The sequence below is a fragment of the Sinocyclocheilus anshuiensis genome, unplaced genomic scaffold, assembly GCF_001515605.1.
Source record: "Sinocyclocheilus anshuiensis isolate Anshui unplaced genomic scaffold, SAMN03320099.WGS_v1.1 scaffold1659, whole genome shotgun sequence".
NCBI lineage: Eukaryota > Metazoa > Chordata > Actinopteri > Cypriniformes > Cyprinidae > Sinocyclocheilus > Sinocyclocheilus anshuiensis.
Window position 1 is genome coordinate 250,723 of NW_015551112.1, and position 19,285 is coordinate 270,007.

Sequence of the window (19,285 nt, forward strand, 5' to 3'; positions counted from 1 at the left end):
CAAGAACTCAACATCCATGTGGAACTCTAATATCTGTAAGCTGAGGTTTTTGAGTGTGTGTGTGTGGCCCACTACAGTTCTCAGAAACACAAGTACAGTGCAGAAGTGGATTTGTAAAGGTTCCCTTTTCCAGAAAAGAGAGCGAGGGATGGTATAATGCGGAAAAAGAAAAGTAAAAATGACTGTTGTGTACATAAACACAAACTGGTACTTCTGGTTCGTCGAACAGCTGGATTTACCTCATTTACATATTCATTTAAAACAGAATTTGCAAGCAGGAAGTGATCATTGTAAAAAATGTATTTAAAGTTTTATTTACTCACCCATGTCACTCAAAACCATATGACTCTTCAACAAAATCAAACTGGATGTGTGTGAAACTAAAGAACTCTATTTTTGAGTAAACTATCCCTGTTGATGCTCATGCAAAGACACCGTTTTATTTTTGTTGACCTCCCTTTTTGTTTTGTTGTTAGAGTCAACTCTATTAATGCACAGCTAAAGTGCATTTAAAGGGATAGTTCACCCAAAATTGTCATCATTTGCTCACCCTCAACTTGTCCCAAACCTGTATGAATTTCTTTCTTCTGCTGAACACAAAAGAAGATATTTTGAAGAATGTTGGTAACCAAACACTTGATGGTACCCATTGACTTCCATAGTATTTTTTTTCCATCATATGGAATTCAGTGGCTACTGTCAACTGTTTGGTTACCAGCATTCTTCAAAATATCTTCTTTTGTGTTCAGCAGAAGAAAGAAATTCATACAGGTTTGCAACAACATAAGGTGAGTAAATGATGACAGAACTTTCATTTTTGGGTGAACTGTCCCTTTAAGGGAAATAAAACAAACCCAGTACAACTAAAGCCAGTGGGAAAGGATTAGTTAATCAATCATGAGATTCAAATGAACAACTGCATTATAAAGTAAAATAAGTTGTATTCAAACACATTGAGCTTTGCACCATTCGGAAAGAGCCGAGCTGTGATTGACAAACGCTAGGCAGCATTTTAGGTGTTATACACAACTGTGGCCACTATAGGTCAGTGATTACCAACAGAAGACACTTCTTTGTAACATCATTATAGGAAACTGATATGAAAATAAAATCCATTTGACTCTAGAATGAACACTCCCAAAATTGATTTATCTTTGACATACTTCTCAATGATGTTTATTGTACTTTGGGGAATGCTAGAGTTTCCTAAGATGAACTAAAACGCTGGACCTGAAGCCTAAGTAACAAATAATAATCCAGACTCATACTGTATGTTATCCAACATTTCTTTCAGGAGGTCAAAGTGCTCATAGTGAAGTCACAGATTTCCCCCTTTTCCCTGTCCTGTACCTGATATTGCACTTCCTCTTCCTGTTTAGTGTGGGATCAGTGCCGCAGCGGCACCATCACCTCTACGTAGTTAGAGGGGAACAATCCGGCCTGGCCACGCAGGGTTCCCTCGAACCAGTTCTCATCTATTTGATTGGTCAGCGTGATGACGTCGCCCTCGCAGAAGCCAAGCTCTCCGTCGTTCTCCGCTTCAAAGTCGTACAATGCCTTGCAGCATGGCTGATCTGTCACTATGGAGATGGAAGATTGCATTAGAATAGAGCAGATAAAAGGTGAAGATGCACAGAGAGAGGGAGGAAAGGTAAACAGAGCGAGAAAGAAAATAACTATTAGAGGACAGATCACTGTAAGTATGCATAAGCACATCAAATTAAAAGGGCTTTTTAACCTGAATTATTTAATAAAGCATTAGCGAAACTTTATATTTTAATGACGCTTTGCAACCATGTTACATGAATACATTTTCAAAACACTGAGTTGTATAATTGTTCATTTGTAACTAGCAATTTCCATAATAATGAAATTCTAGGTTAATAAAAATAATAAATCAGAATAATAATTCATAAAATAATAATTAATTCATTAAATTTGTAAATTGTATTCATTTGTAAAATTCTAAACAATATTTTTACATTGACACAATATATTAATATATATGCATTATACATTTATTTTAAACAATATTATATTTTATATTAATTATTTATACTAAAATAAAAATACACTATAATGGGTAACAAGGTGTTAAGGTGTTGGTTTATAATTATTAATAAACCTGTATTTCCTATACATTAAAAAAAGTTTTCTGGATAATTTTTCTTACAATAATCTTGGCAGTCAACACTAAAATTTGTGTAAAAATGGACAGTCGATGCATTTAAAATTAGCTTATTTCCATACTGTGTTAATTTCATGTGAGACAATAGTTTATCTAACATATCTAATAGTGCTCTCTCCAAAGAACCGGGTACTGGTACCTTTACTGAACAAAAAATGAGAGACGGCCATTTGTATTCAACTTGTGGAAAAAAGTGCTAACAAAATGAAATTGTGTCTTTAATGAAAACTGACATATACCAATCATATTTAGCATTAAGCACATGCAATACTACATTCATGAAAAGGTGTGCCTTGGTTTAATTAAGAAAGTTAAACAAACACAGACATTTACCAAAGAAAATGGCCAATTCTGCTACCTCCAAACATGCAGGTCCTAAAAAGATCAATATTAGCTCTCAAGCAATCCAAACCCACCGCATGCTAGTTACGTTAGCATGTTAGCATTAACGTATCGGAATCACTGCAAATTGTGGTGCATGTGCTGCCTATGTAGTGCATTCCAAATCAGTCACTTATGAAGTTCCATTTAGGTTAGGATGCTGTCTTCGAAGATACCCTATTTAGACAGTAGACAGCGAGGCAGCTTGTTGTGTATGTGTGAGATGTTCTTAAACTGTTCATGCACAATCAAACAAGCTGGATAATTCAACACGTGGCAGATTGAGCACTTGTTTGATTTATCTTATGAAGGGAAACTAAACGCGTCTCACTCACAGAGCATCTCATACACACGAGTGGGTTTGTAATATGTGTGAGTGCTTTTAGGCTCTCTCCAAAGAACCGGGGACTGGTACCTTTACTGAACAAAAAATGAGAGACGGCCATTTGTATTCAACTTGTGGAAAAAAGTGCTAACGAAATGAAATTGTGTCTTTAATGAAAACTGACATATACCAATCATATTTAGCATTAAGCACATGCAATACTACATTCATGAAAAGGTGTGCCTTGGTTTAATTAAGAAAGTTAAACAAACACAGACATTTACCAAAGAAAATGGCCAATTCTGCTACCTCCAAACATGCAGGTCCTAAAAAGATCAATATTAGCTCTCAAGCAATCCAAACCCACCGCATGCTAGTTACGTTAGCATGTTAGCATTAACGTATCGGAATCACTGCAAATTGTGGTGCATGTGCTGCCTATGTAGTGCATTCCAAATCAGTCACTTATGAAGTTCCATTTAGGTTAGGATGCTGTCTTCGAAGATACCCTATTTAGACAGTAGACAGCGAGGCAGCTTGTTGTGTATGTGTGAGATGTTCTTAAACTGTTCATGCACAATCAAACAAGCTGGATAATTCAACACGTGGCAGATTGAGCACTTGTTTGATTTATCTTATGAAAGGAAACTAAACGCGTCTCACTCACAGAGCATCTCATACACACGAGTGGGTTTGTAATATGTGTGAGTGCTTTTAGCAGGTGGCTGATTCACACCACTCATTTTCAGTAAGATTTGAAGCTGGAAAAAAATCTGGCATAGAATAAAAGCCCTTAACCATGCCGAGTGTGTGTTTGTGTGTAACTCACTATTGCGTTTTTGACGTGAAGACGCCCTGTTAAAGGAGGGGGCCGCTGGCGTAAAAGAAAGAGAAACAATAGTCAGTCTTTGCGTGGCTCCACACACAGTTCACAGTGAAAACCAACTGGCACAGACATCAAATACACACACCCATCCACACAAACATGCATGACGAGCTCATCTTCACACAGAATGGCATACTACGTGTACTGCTTCAGCAGGATGTATACAGTGAATTTTCTTTATGCACATTTACCAAAATGTGCTGTACACAACAGAGCACACTGCCACAGATACTATATCCCACAATGCAATGCATCAGTGTTGTTATTGTTAACTGCAGCAAAATAAAAAAAAATAGAGCAAATTAAAAATGTTACCTTGGCAAGGTAACGAAAATTTAAAAAAAAACAAATAAATAAAAACAAATTAAAGCTATATTTAATATAAAAAACGAATAAAAATGACAAAAGCATAACAAAGCATGAACTAAAATTAAAATGATTCAAAACATTAATAAATACTATAATAGTACGTAACACTGCAATGCACTTAATTTGACCTATTAACATTTTTTGTTATTTGAAAAAAAAAATTATAAACAAAATAAAATAATAGATGAAAAGCTTAGACTTAAAAAAATGTAACAAAAAAGAGAGACTACCTGAAATATGTTCAAGTTAAAGTTTTACAATTACTAAAACTAAAACTGAAATAAAAATAAAGCTAAACAGAAGAAAAAACAAAAACTAATGAAAATGACAAAATTACTAAAACTTAAACCAAATTAAAAATAAAAGCCAATTCAAAATATTAATAGATACCATAATAATATATAAATAAGAAAATAACACTGAAATGCACTCAACTTTACCAGTGATGAATGCATGATTTTAAATCACTTTCTTGACTCAATAACTGATCAGACTCCCAAAATTCAGTGTGTGTGAATCAGCGAATGGCTGAAAAAAATCTAAATGCTGTCTTGATTGAGCAATTGAAAAAAGTTAATTATTTTTTCAGCATATAAATAAACTTTTACGAGAAATAAGCATTTTCGTCAGTAAAAATTGGCTTTGCTATGTTTAAAGCTCACTTCAGTTTGTTCTAGATTAACAGACATTACATTATTGTGCCTTGGAAGGCAGCTTGAAACCTCAGACAGTCTGTTTCCATTTTACACAAAATCAAAACACTTTAGTAAGTCACTGACTGTCTGGGCAGCCCGACTGGCATAGGTTTTGGAAAGCCAACGTTTTAAAATACTAAGTATTATACAGTATACACTCTACAGCATGCAGTGTTCCATACGGAACATGAGTTGGTTAATCAATTGCGTTGTCTTGTCTCGTCTCCGTGGAAACTAGAGACTGTATGAGAATGAACTCAGTCTGTCTTGTGCAGCAGGTGGAAATCTGAGCTTCTCGTTACGTAAATCAATGAAAATGACCTATTAGACTGATTTCCATTAACCCTTGCTCTTGATTAAAAAGATTTTCAGAAGAAAAAGCTGTAATGTGTGAACCCAAGCATCATTCAGGCAGGCAATTAAATTACGTGAAGGAAGGTCTAAAAGAAAGTTCCTAAAGGAAGGTCTGTCATTTGCACACGTAATGGCTTTCGGTGTTTCATATCTACTGTTACCATTCAGACTGTGACTTTCTGACAAATTAAAATCAAATCTAGGCCACCTCAAAAATGTTGCTTAATTTACAGTCGAGTCTGCATGTGTTAAAGCACACCGTCGCTGCTGTTGATTTATTTTTTATTATTAAAGGAATAGTCCACCCAAAAATTAAGATGTAGATTAGTTTGTTTCTTCATTGGAACAGATTTGGAGTAATATAGCATTGTATCACTTGTTCACCAATGAATCCTCTGCAGTGAATGGGTGCCGTCAGAATGAGAGTCCAAACAGCTGAGAAAAACATCACAGTAATCCACACCACTCCAGTCCATCAGTTAATGTCGTGTGAAGCAAAAAGCTGCGGGTTTATAAGAAACAAATCCATCATTAAGGCGTTTTAACTTTATACTTTTGCTTCTGGCCAAAATATGAGTCTATAATTCATAATAACCACTCCTCCAGTGAAAAAGTTCATCCCCTGTTGTCCTTTCACATCAAAATCTACCGTTATATTTGTTTAGAATTGTTTTTGACTGTTTTCTATTATAAATGGTGCTTAAAACAGTGCATAGTTAGCTTTATTATGGGTTATGGACTTTAGCTGGAAGCAACAACTTTGAGGTCAAAACATTTTAATGATGGATTTGTTTCTCACAAACACACAGCTTTTTACTTCACAAGACGTTAATTGACGGACTGGAGTCGTGTGGATTATTGTGATGTTTTTATCAGCTGTTTGGACTCTCATTCTGACGGCACCCATTCACTGCAGAGGATCCATTGGTGAGCAAGTTATGCAATGCTAAATTTCTCCAAATCTGTTCTGATTGTCTGAAGAAACAAACGCATCTACATTTTGGGTGGCCTGAGAGCGAGTAAACTTTCAGCAAGTTTTTATTTTTGGGTGAACTACTCCTTGAAGCCTTATGTAAATGAACAGGGTGAGCTCACCTGTGGACAGGTGTGATGATGGCACAGCTGACGGACTCCAGCCTCCGTTGGAGTCTTCCGAATCCAAGCAATCAAAACTGGGTCTGGACACAGGCATCCGTTTCTGGCGTGGCTGAGATTGGGCCTTGTTTACTCTGCAGAGCACATACACAAACATGAACACAAATGCATGCAAACACAAACACACACACACAGGCTGCACACAGCTAAACCATCTATCAGGAGAAAGAGGCTGAAAATATTTCACCAAAAAATGAATCTATTATATATAGAACACTTGAGGTATAGTGCAGAGGCCATATGGACTTCTTTAATAATGTTGTTGCAATGCTTTTGCATTCTATTTGCTTGAAAGCTTTAGTCCCCGTTCAATGTAACTGCATAGAAAAAAAATGACCATGAACATGAATCAAAATTTCATTTTGTCACATGGGTTTGGAATGACATGACGAATATTTATTTATGTGATGAAGACACAGAAGGATACAACAGATCTTCATCTCTAACCTTTCTCTCATTCTCTGTGCCAGCTCCTCCAGGACCTCCACAGACTGTCTGTGAAACTGCAGCTGTGATTCGACCAAAGCTGTGAGCTGACTCACCTGCTCCACCTACAAACACACACACACACACACACAACACACAACCACGCACATGCAGAGTATCAAAAGATGTTATTGCCTTAGAATAATGAGCTATATCTGTAAGCTTCCTCTTCTATGCTTCACTGATTTTGCATTTCTATTTCTGTTACTTCACGAGGGCTTCAACTTTCAGGAAACCCATCTCAATAACCAAATGTATTTTTCCTACAGCATTGCTAAACAATCTTGTCTTTAGCATAAACCTCACTAAATTTTTATTTATGAAATGACAAACGGGACACTCTACGCACCTGTGGCTTTGCAACAAGGTTATTATAGAAATTAAAACTAAAACTGAAACTAAACTAGATTCGAGTTTTGTTACTTGAAATAAAAATGTTAACTGAAATAATTTTTTTTTTAATTCAGCTAGCTGCCAACTCAACGTTTTATTTGACTAAATAACTAAAAATTTAACTGAAATAAATTAATAGAAACTATATAGACATATTGTATCAAAAAAACAAAAACTATTAAAAATGACAAAAACGCACAACAAAATTACTAAAACTTTAAAATGATAATGGAAAAATAAAAACTGATTCAAAATAATAATAAAAGCTACAATGATATTAAAACAGCACTGCTTTCCACAGCATAAACATCACAACACAATGTTAAAACTAACATTGCATCAATAAATTAAAACTACAGCTTAACCCTTTGAGGAGTCATACTGAAGAGTTTAAAGTACAGCTGTATGCAAAGATGTTCAAATATGCTCCTGAAAACAGCTGGAAGGAGCTTTACATTCAAATCATAAATCATAACACTGAGTTTTATAAAATAACATTTTTTTTTTTAAATGCACATGATGTATGACTCTTTTGTCACTTCTTCGACAATGAACATTCCTATGTTGACCCAAAAGAGCCATACGTCAGTTTAAATGTCATACATCATGCGCATTTGTTAAGATGCAATATGCAAAATACAATAAATATTATAATATTCATGAAAATTCACAGTGCAGTCTTTCCATGTTACTTTGATATATACCGCTGAACTGATCAACTATTACTGTATACATGGCAAATAGAGGAACTTTTTGTTAGTGTGCATTAATGACCATGTTTAATTACAGGCCTGTGTTTAAGACCAACGTAGCAAATAATCAGAAACATCCCAAATTTTTCAGTGTCGATAAAACAGACTGATAAATGTGTTGGCTCAGCAGACAGTCTGGAAAATATCCAGCACTCACTGATGTGGATCACTGTAGCAACAGTACAATTATATGACTCTCCCTGGTCCCGGACGATAAAAACTTTCCAATAGGGCGTCATTTAATTAGAATTTTAGTGCTGTTCGCTCAGGCAAGCATCACTGTTACTATTACTCATTACTTTAAGAAAAACTGAAAGAATCTAAGCAACCAATAGTATAATTTATTGTATTTTGTATTGTATTTTGATATTTTCAAGGTTTGTAACGCTTTCCAAAATGAAAAGACAAAGTTTCAAATCGTAGTTTGCATATGGCTTTTAAAACACATCTGCACCTAGACATTTTCATTGCTGTTTTGACAGGCGCTTTTTACAAAAGCGATTTGTGACAAAGTCTGATTACCATTAAAAAACAGCTAATAATAAACCACATCCTCAGTGTTAAGAATGCCACCAAAGCTCGAGATCCATATATACCTTTCAGCATTTTAAAAAGGAGGTGATCAGAGCCTGACTCCAACAGGCTGAATTGAGCTTACGTCAGTATCCAGAAGGTTCTGCATGCTGGTTTCAGCCACTTCTTTGGACTCTTCGAACTTCTCTGCTGCTTGCCTGAGCTCCTCATCCGGAATCTTCCCCTGACGCTTCTTCTTGTAGTCGTAATCCAGTCGACGGCCCTCCAGTTTCTTCAGATAGTGCTGAGGACGAATCAAGAGCATATTATTATTAACAGCCCATGATTACAATATGAAACAAATGCTCATACATTTAGCCCACGACTCATACATATTTAATGAATAAACTTTGATTTGATTTTAGAGTGCAATTGATTACAGTTTTCCACCTGTATGTCTTTCAGCTCCTTGTCGACTATAGTTTGGAAAGGGTCGATGAAGTTCTGTTTGACGTCAATGTCTAGAGAGTCTTTTACTTCTGCCAGTCTCTTCATGGCCTCTCCCATCTCCACTAAAGCGCCACCTATGGATCCGACGAGGAACATGCACAAAAATGTTATGTTAAAAACAAATAAAAAGATACTAGAATGTCTGTATTAAACAAAGAGAAATATAATACTCTTAAAGAACAGTCCTCTCACCAAAGTTGGTGTCCTCTCCCATGTCTCCGCCGTATTTGAGCATACACTCTCCCAGAAGGCCTTCTGCCTGAGGGTAACCTGGGCTCTTCACCTGCCCCCGCATTTTAGACATGGTGTTCACCATGGTCAGCCTCGCTCTTGATGCTGCAGTACAAGACAAACAGACGGACAGATGAATAAACAGAAATATACACTGCAAAAAAATCATATTTTCTTCTTGTTATATTTTAGTCTTGTTTTCCAGAACTTGTGTTCCTAAACACTTAAATCAAGATACATCTACTTATGAAACAAAATGACTAAGATATTAAGTTAAGCATAATAAAATGTAAAACAATTCACGCTATTCAAGATGTAGATAAGTTTGTTTGTTCATCAGAACAGAGTTTGAGAACTTTTGCATTACACTACTTACACACCAGTGGATCCTCTGGAGTGAATGGGTGCCGTCAGAATGGGAGTCCAAACAGCTGATAAAAACATCACAATAATCCACAAGTAATTCACACCACTCAAATCCATCAATTAACATCTTGTGAAGTGAAAAGCTGCAAGGAACAAATCCATCATGTTGTTTTAATTTTTCATTGTCGCTTCTGGCAAAAATACGAGTCCATAATCCGTAAAAACGCTTCATCCAGTGAAAAAGTCCATCCCCTGTTTTCCTCTCACACCAAAACCCATCAACATACAGTATTTGTTTAGAACTGCTGAGACTTTTTCTGTTTGTAAATGGTGCTTGATTTGTGCATATTTCTCTCCTGATTCAGATGAGATGACCTGTTCACTGGAGAAAGCAATATGGATAGAATACGCTTTAGCTGGAAACAACGGTTCGAAGTAAAAAATTATGGATTTGTTTCTTACAAACACACAGCGTTTCGCTTCACAAGATGTTAACTAATGGACTGGAGTGGTGTGGATTACTGCAATGTTTTTATCAGCTGTTTGGACTCTCATTCTGACGGCACCCATTCACTCCAGAGGATCCACTGGTGAGCAAGTGATGTAATGCTACATTTTTTTCCCCCAGTGTAAAAACAATTATAAACTGTATCTTGTATATGACTTTAAATTCAGCACATGGGGAATATTTAGTCCATGTTTTCACCTGGGTTAGGCTGCAGGTATTCAGTAGTTTTGCAGAGCACATCTGATATGGCTTTACTGGTGACGTCAGCCTTCTGTGAAGCACAAATGTCAGAGAACAGTTGTGTGTCTTTACATCACACTGTCAACAGACGCGGCTCACTAAATCACTTATCTACAGCTCTCACTGACAAAGAAGTGAGACAGACCTGAAACAATCAGCACCGGTCACACCTACAAAAACAACAGCCATTCAAGAAGCGGACTGATACCAAGTTAAAGGAATATTTCAGACGGTTTACAACATAAGCTCAACAGACCGTGGCTTGCTGTGGTTTACCACAGAAAATAATGCAAATAATGCATTTAAACCAGAAATGTAAAGCTTGTATTAATGCTAAAGCTCTTACAGGAATTAAGCAGTAGAAATGTGAGTTATGAGCTCTGAAGTTGTTTGAGAAGTCATTTTGAGGTGGGGCTACTTCTCTAGGTGGAGGAACTTCCGTTTATGCATAGGCTAACTGACGCACTTTGGGTGGAAGTGGTATTAACCACAAAAGACTTGTGATTTTGCAGGATAAAATGGGTAATAATGGGCTTTTAAAGGGTTAGTTCACCCCAAAATGAAAATTAGCCCACAACTTACTCACCCTCAAGTCATCCTAGGTGTATATGACTTTCTTCTTTCAGACGAATCCAGTCGGAGTTATATTAAAAATAGTCTTTGATCTTTCAAGCTGTTTAATGCCACTCAGCGGGTGTTGCATGCATCAGTCCAAAAGTTAAATAAAAAGCGCCCATCCATAAAAAAAAAGTCTCTCACACGGCTACGGGGTCTCACACGGCTCTCTCAAAAGGCCTCCTGTAGCGAATCGATGCGTTTTTGTAAGAAAAATATCCATATTCAAAACGTAATAATCATTTTAAAACACCCGCTGAGTGGCATTAAACAGCTTGAAAGATCAAAGACAATTTTTAATATAACTCTGACTGGATTCGTCTGAAAGAAGAAAGTCATATACACCTAGGATGACTTGAGGGTGAGTAATTTGTGGGCTAATTTTCATTTTTGGGTGAACTAACCCTTTAACATTATATTTTAAAGACACCATCGCAAAACATAAAAAAAACAGCAAATTATAAAGCCTTTGTTTATCATTTATTACAAACAATTATCTGAACATGAATTAATTTTGTAACTGCATTTCAGTTTGTGCTAAGTGGAAGTGGAAATAGTTTATATCCTATACAATTATTTGCTAGTTAATTTTTTTGGCCAGTCATTCACAGCTTTGTGTTTGTGTAGAGGATGTTTTTAGTTAATTTGACAGTTTTTCTTACAAGAACAGTATTTCTTACAACAACTTCCTAAAAGTAGGAAGAAGGAAGTCTTGGTTGTATTTAGTAGAACTTGATATTGGCATCGCAATGTGAATGTTAAAAATGTGTTACCCTCTCAAGGTCTTTGAAGTCCTCATCCAGTTTGGTTCCTTCTGCGCCTCCCACCTTCTCACTCATCAACTGAAACACACACACATGTCGGGACTTCTATCAGTACAAGGACTTTCAATAGGCATAATGTGTTTTTTTTTTTTTTTAGCTTATGCTATTTTCTATCCCCCTAACCCTTACAAAAAACATTCAGCAAAACTTTATTTTAGTATTACGCTAATAAGAGCCATCATCCTTCAGGAAACATGCATGCACACATTTAGTGAGTTTGCATGATAAAATGCTAAAATGCAAGAAACATTCATTGGTTTGCAAATGGAAAGTTGAAGAGACAGGCACCAGCATTCATCATCTCTCATGTTGAAGCCTCAGACTTTCATTTAATTACCTGCTGCACTTTCAGTTCACGTTAAAGAGCGAGCGGAAAAGAGCAATAGTGTTTGGCATGTAAAGAACTTAAAATATGTTTTAATTTGTTGACTTTTGTGAGTGTGTTCACATAAGAAGCTGTAAAATTTTACTTTGTCACTCTAAAAAAAAAAATAACAACGACAAAAATGTTTAGAATGAAACCACATTCACCTGTTCAGTGTTATTTTGGTATCATTGATATACTTTTATAGGTTTTGTTAATATATTGAATCTGATTTTATTTTTATACTTTCTGTTTTCACTTTAATTTGTTAATTTTGTTGTGTTATTATTATTTTTATTAGTTTTTTAATAGTATTTTTAAGCAGTTTTAGTTTATTTACAGTTATTTTAGTAATTCAAATTAAAGGGGTTATATGATGTGATTTCAATTTTTCCTTTCTCTTTGGAGTGTTACAAGCTCTTGGTGCATAAAGAAGATCTGTAAAGTTTCAAAGACTAAAGTCTCAAATCCAAAGAGATATTCTTTATAAAGTTAAGAGTCAACCACGCCTACCTAAAACGGCTCGTTCTAACACGCCCCCACATGTCTATGTCACGATGTGGGAAGATTTGCATAACACCGCCCAAATGTTCACGCAAAGAAAGAAGGCGTAACTTTTATTCTCGCTGTAGTATTGTTGTTGCCACCGCCGCCATGTCGTAAAGACGCTGTGTTTCGTTGTGAAAACGAAACTACTTTGTTTGGCCTTCCAAAAGAGGACGATGTTCTGACTCACAGACTGTAAGTATGTTTTTTTATACTTAAAGAATTTGCCACTGATGATTCAAACGCGAGTTTTGAGCAGTGTAGAGTAGGGGTTGCACCGACTAATCGACTAGTCGACTTCAATGCTCTACCATGATGCTTTAAGCTTGACGTCGACTAGTCGCTGGACCTATAGAGGGCACAACAGGATAAGAAGTCTTTGAAGGACTTCCACATTTACGCTCCATTTCCCACACGCTTAAGGTATTCGGCCAATCACAACGCACATGATAGCTGGCCAATCAGCGCACACCTCGCTTTTCAGACCGATGAGCTTTGTAAAAATCGACGCGTTTCTGAAAGGCCGGGCATAGAGGAGAAACAATAATGTGCAGTATGTGGAAAATAATGTGTTTTTTGAACCTTAAACCGCATAAACACATTTCATTACACCAAATACACAAAATAATGTTCTTTTTAGCAACATCACATGACCCCTTTAAACAAAACTTTGCAAATAGCTGAAATGAAATTTTAATATACTTTTTTCAGTTAACGTTATTTCAATCCACAAAAATCTTTTTTTTATGGCTTTAGTTTTGAGTAACCCTGCTCCTGATACGTTGTGCTTTACTGCTCATGTGGGTGTTGCAGGTTCAAGTCTCTGCAACATTTCCCAAGTCTATTCCCCTTCTCTATCTATTATTTCATACACTCTCCACTATACTGTACATCCATCTAATTAAAAGAGGCAAAAGCCCAAATGAAACGGAAATATTAACATGAAAATAATTTGTACAAAAAAATAAAAATAAATTATATATATTAAATAAAATAATTTCTGAAAATTAAGATCTCAGAAACTGCTTTACCCAGAAAATATGAGTTCCATATTCCCATGTAAAACTCACCACCATGTCATAGGGTGTTGAAGGTGGTTGCCAAAGCATTGCTATGCAGTTGCTAAGGTGATTTTTAAATAATTTCTTATTAGGCCATATCAAAAGAGTTTTATTGACCACCAGGTGACAACTGAAAGTCAAATCACTTAGAGACCTAAAAGCACACTTCTCCTTAGCCTTAGCAAACACTACTAACAACAATTGTGTGTAGAAGAGAAAAAATAAATAACAGCAAAGGAAAGAAATTCAGGCAGGAATGGACTCTAGGGGCCCCTGTGGAGTTCCCCATCAGAGCTCCTCCTGTTGTTTGTCAATGATACTTCCTGTAGGGGCGGCACAAATGCTTTCACTCAACTTTCACACAAAAGCACTCCTCCTTTATGAGCTGAACTCTCTCCGAACACAAACAGTATGGTCTATTGTATTCCAGTAAACAGGAAGCCGTTTGTGTATCAAGATCTTCCCAAAGGAATGAATATATATATATATATATCAGTCATCATCATTTTAGTGAATTATTGTTACTGTTTATAGTGTTTTTGTTAACTTTTAAAGTATCAGGATGCTTTTATGTTTTCCACGTCATATTTTTTTTAACAGAACCGGTCATGCTTAAGCTGCAAAAACAACAAAGTTGTGTTTGTGAGAGTTTATTTAAGCAGATAGCTTTGGAAGCAAGTTTACAAGTAAGACTAAAAGTTGAAAGTTAATGAATGTGGAAGAAACTTCTGAAGCTTCTGGCTCTTTGACTTTCACTCATACGGACCAAATATTGAACATAATTGGTCTGTTTGTAAAACACACACCCAGTCTTCAGAGAGGGACACATGCATCTTTGCCTGACAGCCCTTCATACAGTGGCTCTTTGTACGGCTCCGAGTCCCTAGCCGCCTAATATGATTCAGATGTTGGTGTGGACACAGATAATGATCAGACAGATCACTTTTCTATATGAGAAATGAAATACAGTTACACAAATCAGTCCATCTCATTTTATGACTCTCATCTTAAAACTCTTGTTTTCATTTAAAGTAATCAGTCCTGATGTGTTTTTGGTCAAATACATGATCAATATACACATTATCATTGTCGATTTTTGACCAATCCTGAGTATTTACAATAATTCAATTTTTATAATGGCTGGTAACTGATATGATGACCAATATTAATAACCCGCAAGGTTACAAACATACTCATTTTCTGTGTTCTGTAGAAGTTGTATTTAATACTTTAATATGTGATTTTACTGATTGTGAGATTTCAGAGCTTTATTATGAAATTTGTTTTGCTTTTAATTTAAAACAACAGTATAATTTATAAGCAATATCCAATCCTGCATGCTTGAAATTAACTTTATATACTTGAATAAAAAGCCCTTATTTTTAATTAAAAATAAATCAATAAAAAGAAACACCCTAATATTTGTGCTACAAACATTTTCATAATGCGTTGCACGATGCAATACGAAAGGGAAGTCATATACTTTGCAATTTGCATAATTATCTCTGCCCTACAGCAAATCTGACAACTCTGTCTTCTACAACTTTTCTACTTTTTTCTAAAGTACAGGAACAAAGGCATCACACAATAGGAAATGCACAATATAAGAGCCCGCATGGAAACACAGTTCAGTTCAAAGATATTGTGATATAACCATTCAAGAGATATTGGGTGCAATAAATACTTAGCAAAAACCCGCTTGTCAACCTGTAAGTGAAATTGACATCTAAAGCAAAAAAAAAAAAAAAGGGGGAGGGAGGAAGGGAGGTAAATAGCCTGAAAGAAAATCGTCTATTTGTTGGGCATGTATGCTGTGAACAAGAATCCAGTCTGACGGCTAAACTAAACTACACTGAATTCCTCACACACCTGCAAAACTTTTTCAGTGTAAACACACATACTGTACAAAGTTGGACTTTTTCAAAGCTAGCAGTCAGGTGAAATCAAAGCAAGGATCTCTATTGCACAGATAATGTGATAACTAGTTTGCAGCTAGAAAAAGTTAGCAAGCAGGACAAATAGCAATGCAGGTATCTGCAACTGAAGTGACAAACACAAAGGACGGCATACTTGCATTCAGTCTGTACTATTTTTAAATGTCTATGGATGGATGTCTTTGGCTGTTGCATTGTATCCTGCATTTATATATTTAAAGTAATAGTTCACCCCAAAAAAGTAAATGTACTCACCCTCAGGCCATCTAAATTGTAGATGAGTTTGTTTCTTCATCACAACAGATTCGGATCCTCTGCAGTGAATGGGTGCCGTCAGAATGAGAGTCCAAACAGCTGATAAAAACATCACAATAATCCACAAGTAATCCACACCACTCCAGCCCATCAGTTAATGTCTTGTGAAGTGAAAAGCTGTGTTTCTAAAAAAACTAATCCATCATTAAGAGGTTTTTAACTTTAAACTGTTGCTTCTGGCCAAAATACGACACCGAATTCCATAATAATGCTTCCTCCAGTCTTGTGGATTATTGTGATGTTTGGACTCTCATTCTGACGGCACCCATTCACTGCAGAGGATCCATTGGTGAAGCAAGTGATGGAATGCTACATTTCTCCAAATCTGTTCTGATCAAGAAACAAACTCATTTACATTGGTCTGAGGGTGAATACATTTTTAGCAAATTAAAATTTTTGGGTGAACCATCTAAATACTTTATGAGTGTGAGAAAATTTTTAGTAGAATCAGTATGCACGTTTTTGTCTCTCAAGAATTTAGCTGACAACAGATATCTCAGCTTTCAGGCCTAGTAAACAGACAATATGATCCTATTCAACTTGACGAGATCAAGATGGAACGTGTTCTCTGTACAGACAGGCACACGCCAAAAAGGTAAAATAGTTAACTAATGACATAGTCTTTAGTAACTATGTACAACAGGAAGTTCTGCATTTTTGACCCTGCGGTCTTTAGTTTTTATTGTAAAGAAGCTCAGAGACTGTAAGACCTCCAGTCTGACATGAAGATGCATGGCCTGATTCTTCTGCAACATGTAGGTGCACGTCAGACTTGTTTTGCTTCAGCAGGTAAAGGAATGCAAGACTTGCTGATGCCAAAAACAACTGAATGTCTGAAATCGCATGTGCAAAAGTTAATCTGCGCTGTGTTTGATAAACAGGCCTCTTTCTGATTGAATGCATGACTATGTTGGAGTAGAAGACATGGATTAAAAGCTAATCCAGCTAAAAAAAATAATAAAGCAAATTCAAAATCACTTTCTTTATCTGCCTGGCATGAGCTTAAACCTCTACACATGACTCGCAAGTATCTGAAAATGGGATGTTTATCAACCACACAATGAAATACAGTATCTTTATTCACAGTGAACAGAAAATAAGATGTATTTGGATCAAATTACCTCACTCAAGTCAACCATCTACAAACACACCGCAAATGTTCGATAAAATAAAATGGAAAAAAAATAACATTGCGTCAATTGTAAAAGTATTTGTATATTATGGGATTATTTCTAATACTGCCTATACTTTAGAGTAAAAATCACTGTATTACAGTATTTTGTAACAAAAATAAAGAAAAAGACAACGTAAAATTTCCATGATGGAAATTAGAATGAGATTTTTGCATTACGGTAAATAGAATTTGAGAGGGAAATGTGCACAATCATCACGAGTACAATATCACATTGCAAAACATTGCCCTAAAATAGGTTTAATTTTCTTTATGCAAAATACTCATTCTTATATTTTACCTCTTGATTGTGACCTGGACATGTTTTCGTATATAGAGGATGAACATGTTTTCTCCCCGCACATTACAAATTAACACTATGGATCATCTGCAGACCTTAGTGCACACCAGCTGAATAAAGTGAGTATTCTGCCAATAAAATACTTGTGCTTCCTGCTCAAAACCCACAGTAGGCTGTATAATTTTAAATTTCATCTGAACTGTTGACCACATGTTGGTCGAGGTGGTGTAAGCAGCAATGTGTTGCAATGTTTAAGTCATGATTCTGCATTAAAGCAACCTGTTAACTCTTTGATATAGTGTCATAACCTGTGTACCTGACTATAAAAATATTTACAGGACATATTTTTAGATCTAACTTTATAGACTTCACTTCATTTGGAAATATATGAGCTTGGGTTAGTCATAAAGTTTTGTATTGATGCTCTTTTGTAGTTCTATGGCTGTCAAAACAAACTACTGGGTCAAACATCTGTGTTTTTATGCTGCAACTCAAAGCGTTTACTCTTATATATTATATAATAATTTTAGATATAAAAAAATAATAAAAATAAAGATTGTGTCTCAAAATCTAATGAGATGCCTGCTTAAACGCGTTCGAAACGCAAGTGTGATGGCCGAATATGCTGTCTAGGTAGGGCGCTCACTACATTTTGAAACACAGCCATGTTTTAACTTTTACTTTACAAGAGCAGAGGAGACCCCGGATGAAGTTCAACTTGTTTTGATGAAGTAAATCAAAAACAAGTTGAACTGACAAAATTCATGTTTCTTTGTAACTTGCGGTATATTATTTGTGTATCGTTGTATCTAGTCTGTAAGTTTACACTCGTGTACCAGCTGACGTGGAAACACTCACCTGACTAGCTTTATAAAACTGTTTCTTTAGTCCGGCAACAGACATCTTTGCGTCGGATCCTTTCGCTTTAACAAATTTAGATGTAATTTAATTCACCCGATATTTTAAAATGAAACTCTAGGCTTCTATAGAGCTGTGAAAACTCTTCTGAATCTCTTCTTCCTGATCGGCCAGAGTTTGAACCTGCAGTGTGCACGTCACACCTCACCTACACTGCGACGCGACGCAACTAGAACGCTCCCACACACGCGTCGCGTTTAAAAGGAGAGTTCTGATTGGTCGACTGCTTGTCGACGTCAGGATTCCATCGCTCGCATTGAAGCACGTTTCAAAAGCTTCCAGCTCTAAACATGTGGCGTTCTTATAAGTTATTTTTGTAATGTATTTATATTGCGTATTTTATATTATTGTACATGTATTTTGTTATGCATCTGTAGTAACAGAAAAATAATTATGAGGTGTAACTATCTGATCTGATTGGCAGATTGAGTGCGTTGCATAGCTTGCAGAGATACAAACTCTCCAGCTTCCGGGTTAAACTTTAATTACCTGTGTGTTTAAGAACAGTTTCAAGACTAAAACGACACTAACAAGACTAAAAACAGCAGTCAGACAGTATTAATTCACCTGCCTCTATATATAATATAATGTCCTTACCTACATTATATATTATTTTTGATAAGTCAGGGTGACATATAAGTAATATTGTGTGTGTGTGTGTGTGTGTATATATATATATATCATAACTGATCTTTTTATGTATACACACACTTAACTACAATAATAGTTATGAGATACAATTGAACTGAACTGAAATAAAGGTCAGTGAAGCAGACAAATCACAAGGGACATTTCTTTTTCAAGAATAAAATCCATCTTTTGTTTTTATTTTCTTTCATTTTCTTTCAGTAAGTCATATTCTGTGTCTTATAATTCAGGCTGAA

General features: G+C 35.8%; 1 protein-coding gene and 1 long non-coding RNA gene across 3 annotated transcripts; one reads left to right on the top strand and one right to left on the bottom strand.

Moving 5' to 3' along the window:
- Window positions 1–829: 829 nt before the first annotated feature.
- On the bottom strand, window positions 830–18,553 carry LOC107662987 (endophilin-A2-like). 2 transcript variants are annotated; one of them, XM_016453124.1, is made up of 10 exons: window positions 18,342–18,553; window positions 11,741–11,809; window positions 10,311–10,383; window positions 9,200–9,343; window positions 8,948–9,081; window positions 8,643–8,801; window positions 6,801–6,904; window positions 6,294–6,427; window positions 3,724–3,768; window positions 830–1,580 (listed from the first exon to the last, which is right to left on the bottom strand). In XM_016453124.1, exons 1-10 carry the CDS (start codon window positions 18,384–18,386, stop codon window positions 1,387–1,389), a joined length of 1,101 nt encoding a protein of 366 aa, XP_016308610.1. In that variant the 5' UTR covers window positions 18,387–18,553; the 3' UTR covers window positions 830–1,386. The 2 variants fall into 2 exon arrangements, with proteins under 2 accessions (XP_016308610.1, XP_016308611.1); XM_016453125.1 differs by lacking the exon at window positions 3,724–3,768.
- Window positions 1,624–9,130, top strand: LOC107662990 (uncharacterized). The gene is made up of 3 exons (XR_001631266.1): window positions 1,624–1,696; window positions 6,824–6,881; window positions 8,963–9,130. It is a non-coding gene; the product is annotated as an uncharacterized LOC107662990 (long non-coding RNA).
- Window positions 18,554–19,285: the final 732 nt, after the last annotated feature.

What these genes read in the sequence shown, in the direction of transcription:
- LOC107662987 (XM_016453124.1), bottom strand. Translation starts at nt 18,386, where the DNA reads ATGTCTGTTGCCGGACTAAAGAAACAGTTTTATAAAGCTAGTCAG. An exon ending in AGTTTTATAAAGCTAGTCAG is followed by an intron (nt 11,810 to 18,341) that starts GTGAGTGTTTCC and finishes TGTGTGTTTCAG; the next exon opens with TTGATGAGTGAGAAGGTGGG. An exon ending in AGAACCTTCTGGATACTGAC is followed by an intron (nt 6,905 to 8,642) that starts GTAAGCTCAATT and finishes GTGTGTTTGTAG; the next exon opens with GTGGAGCAGGTGAGTCAGCT.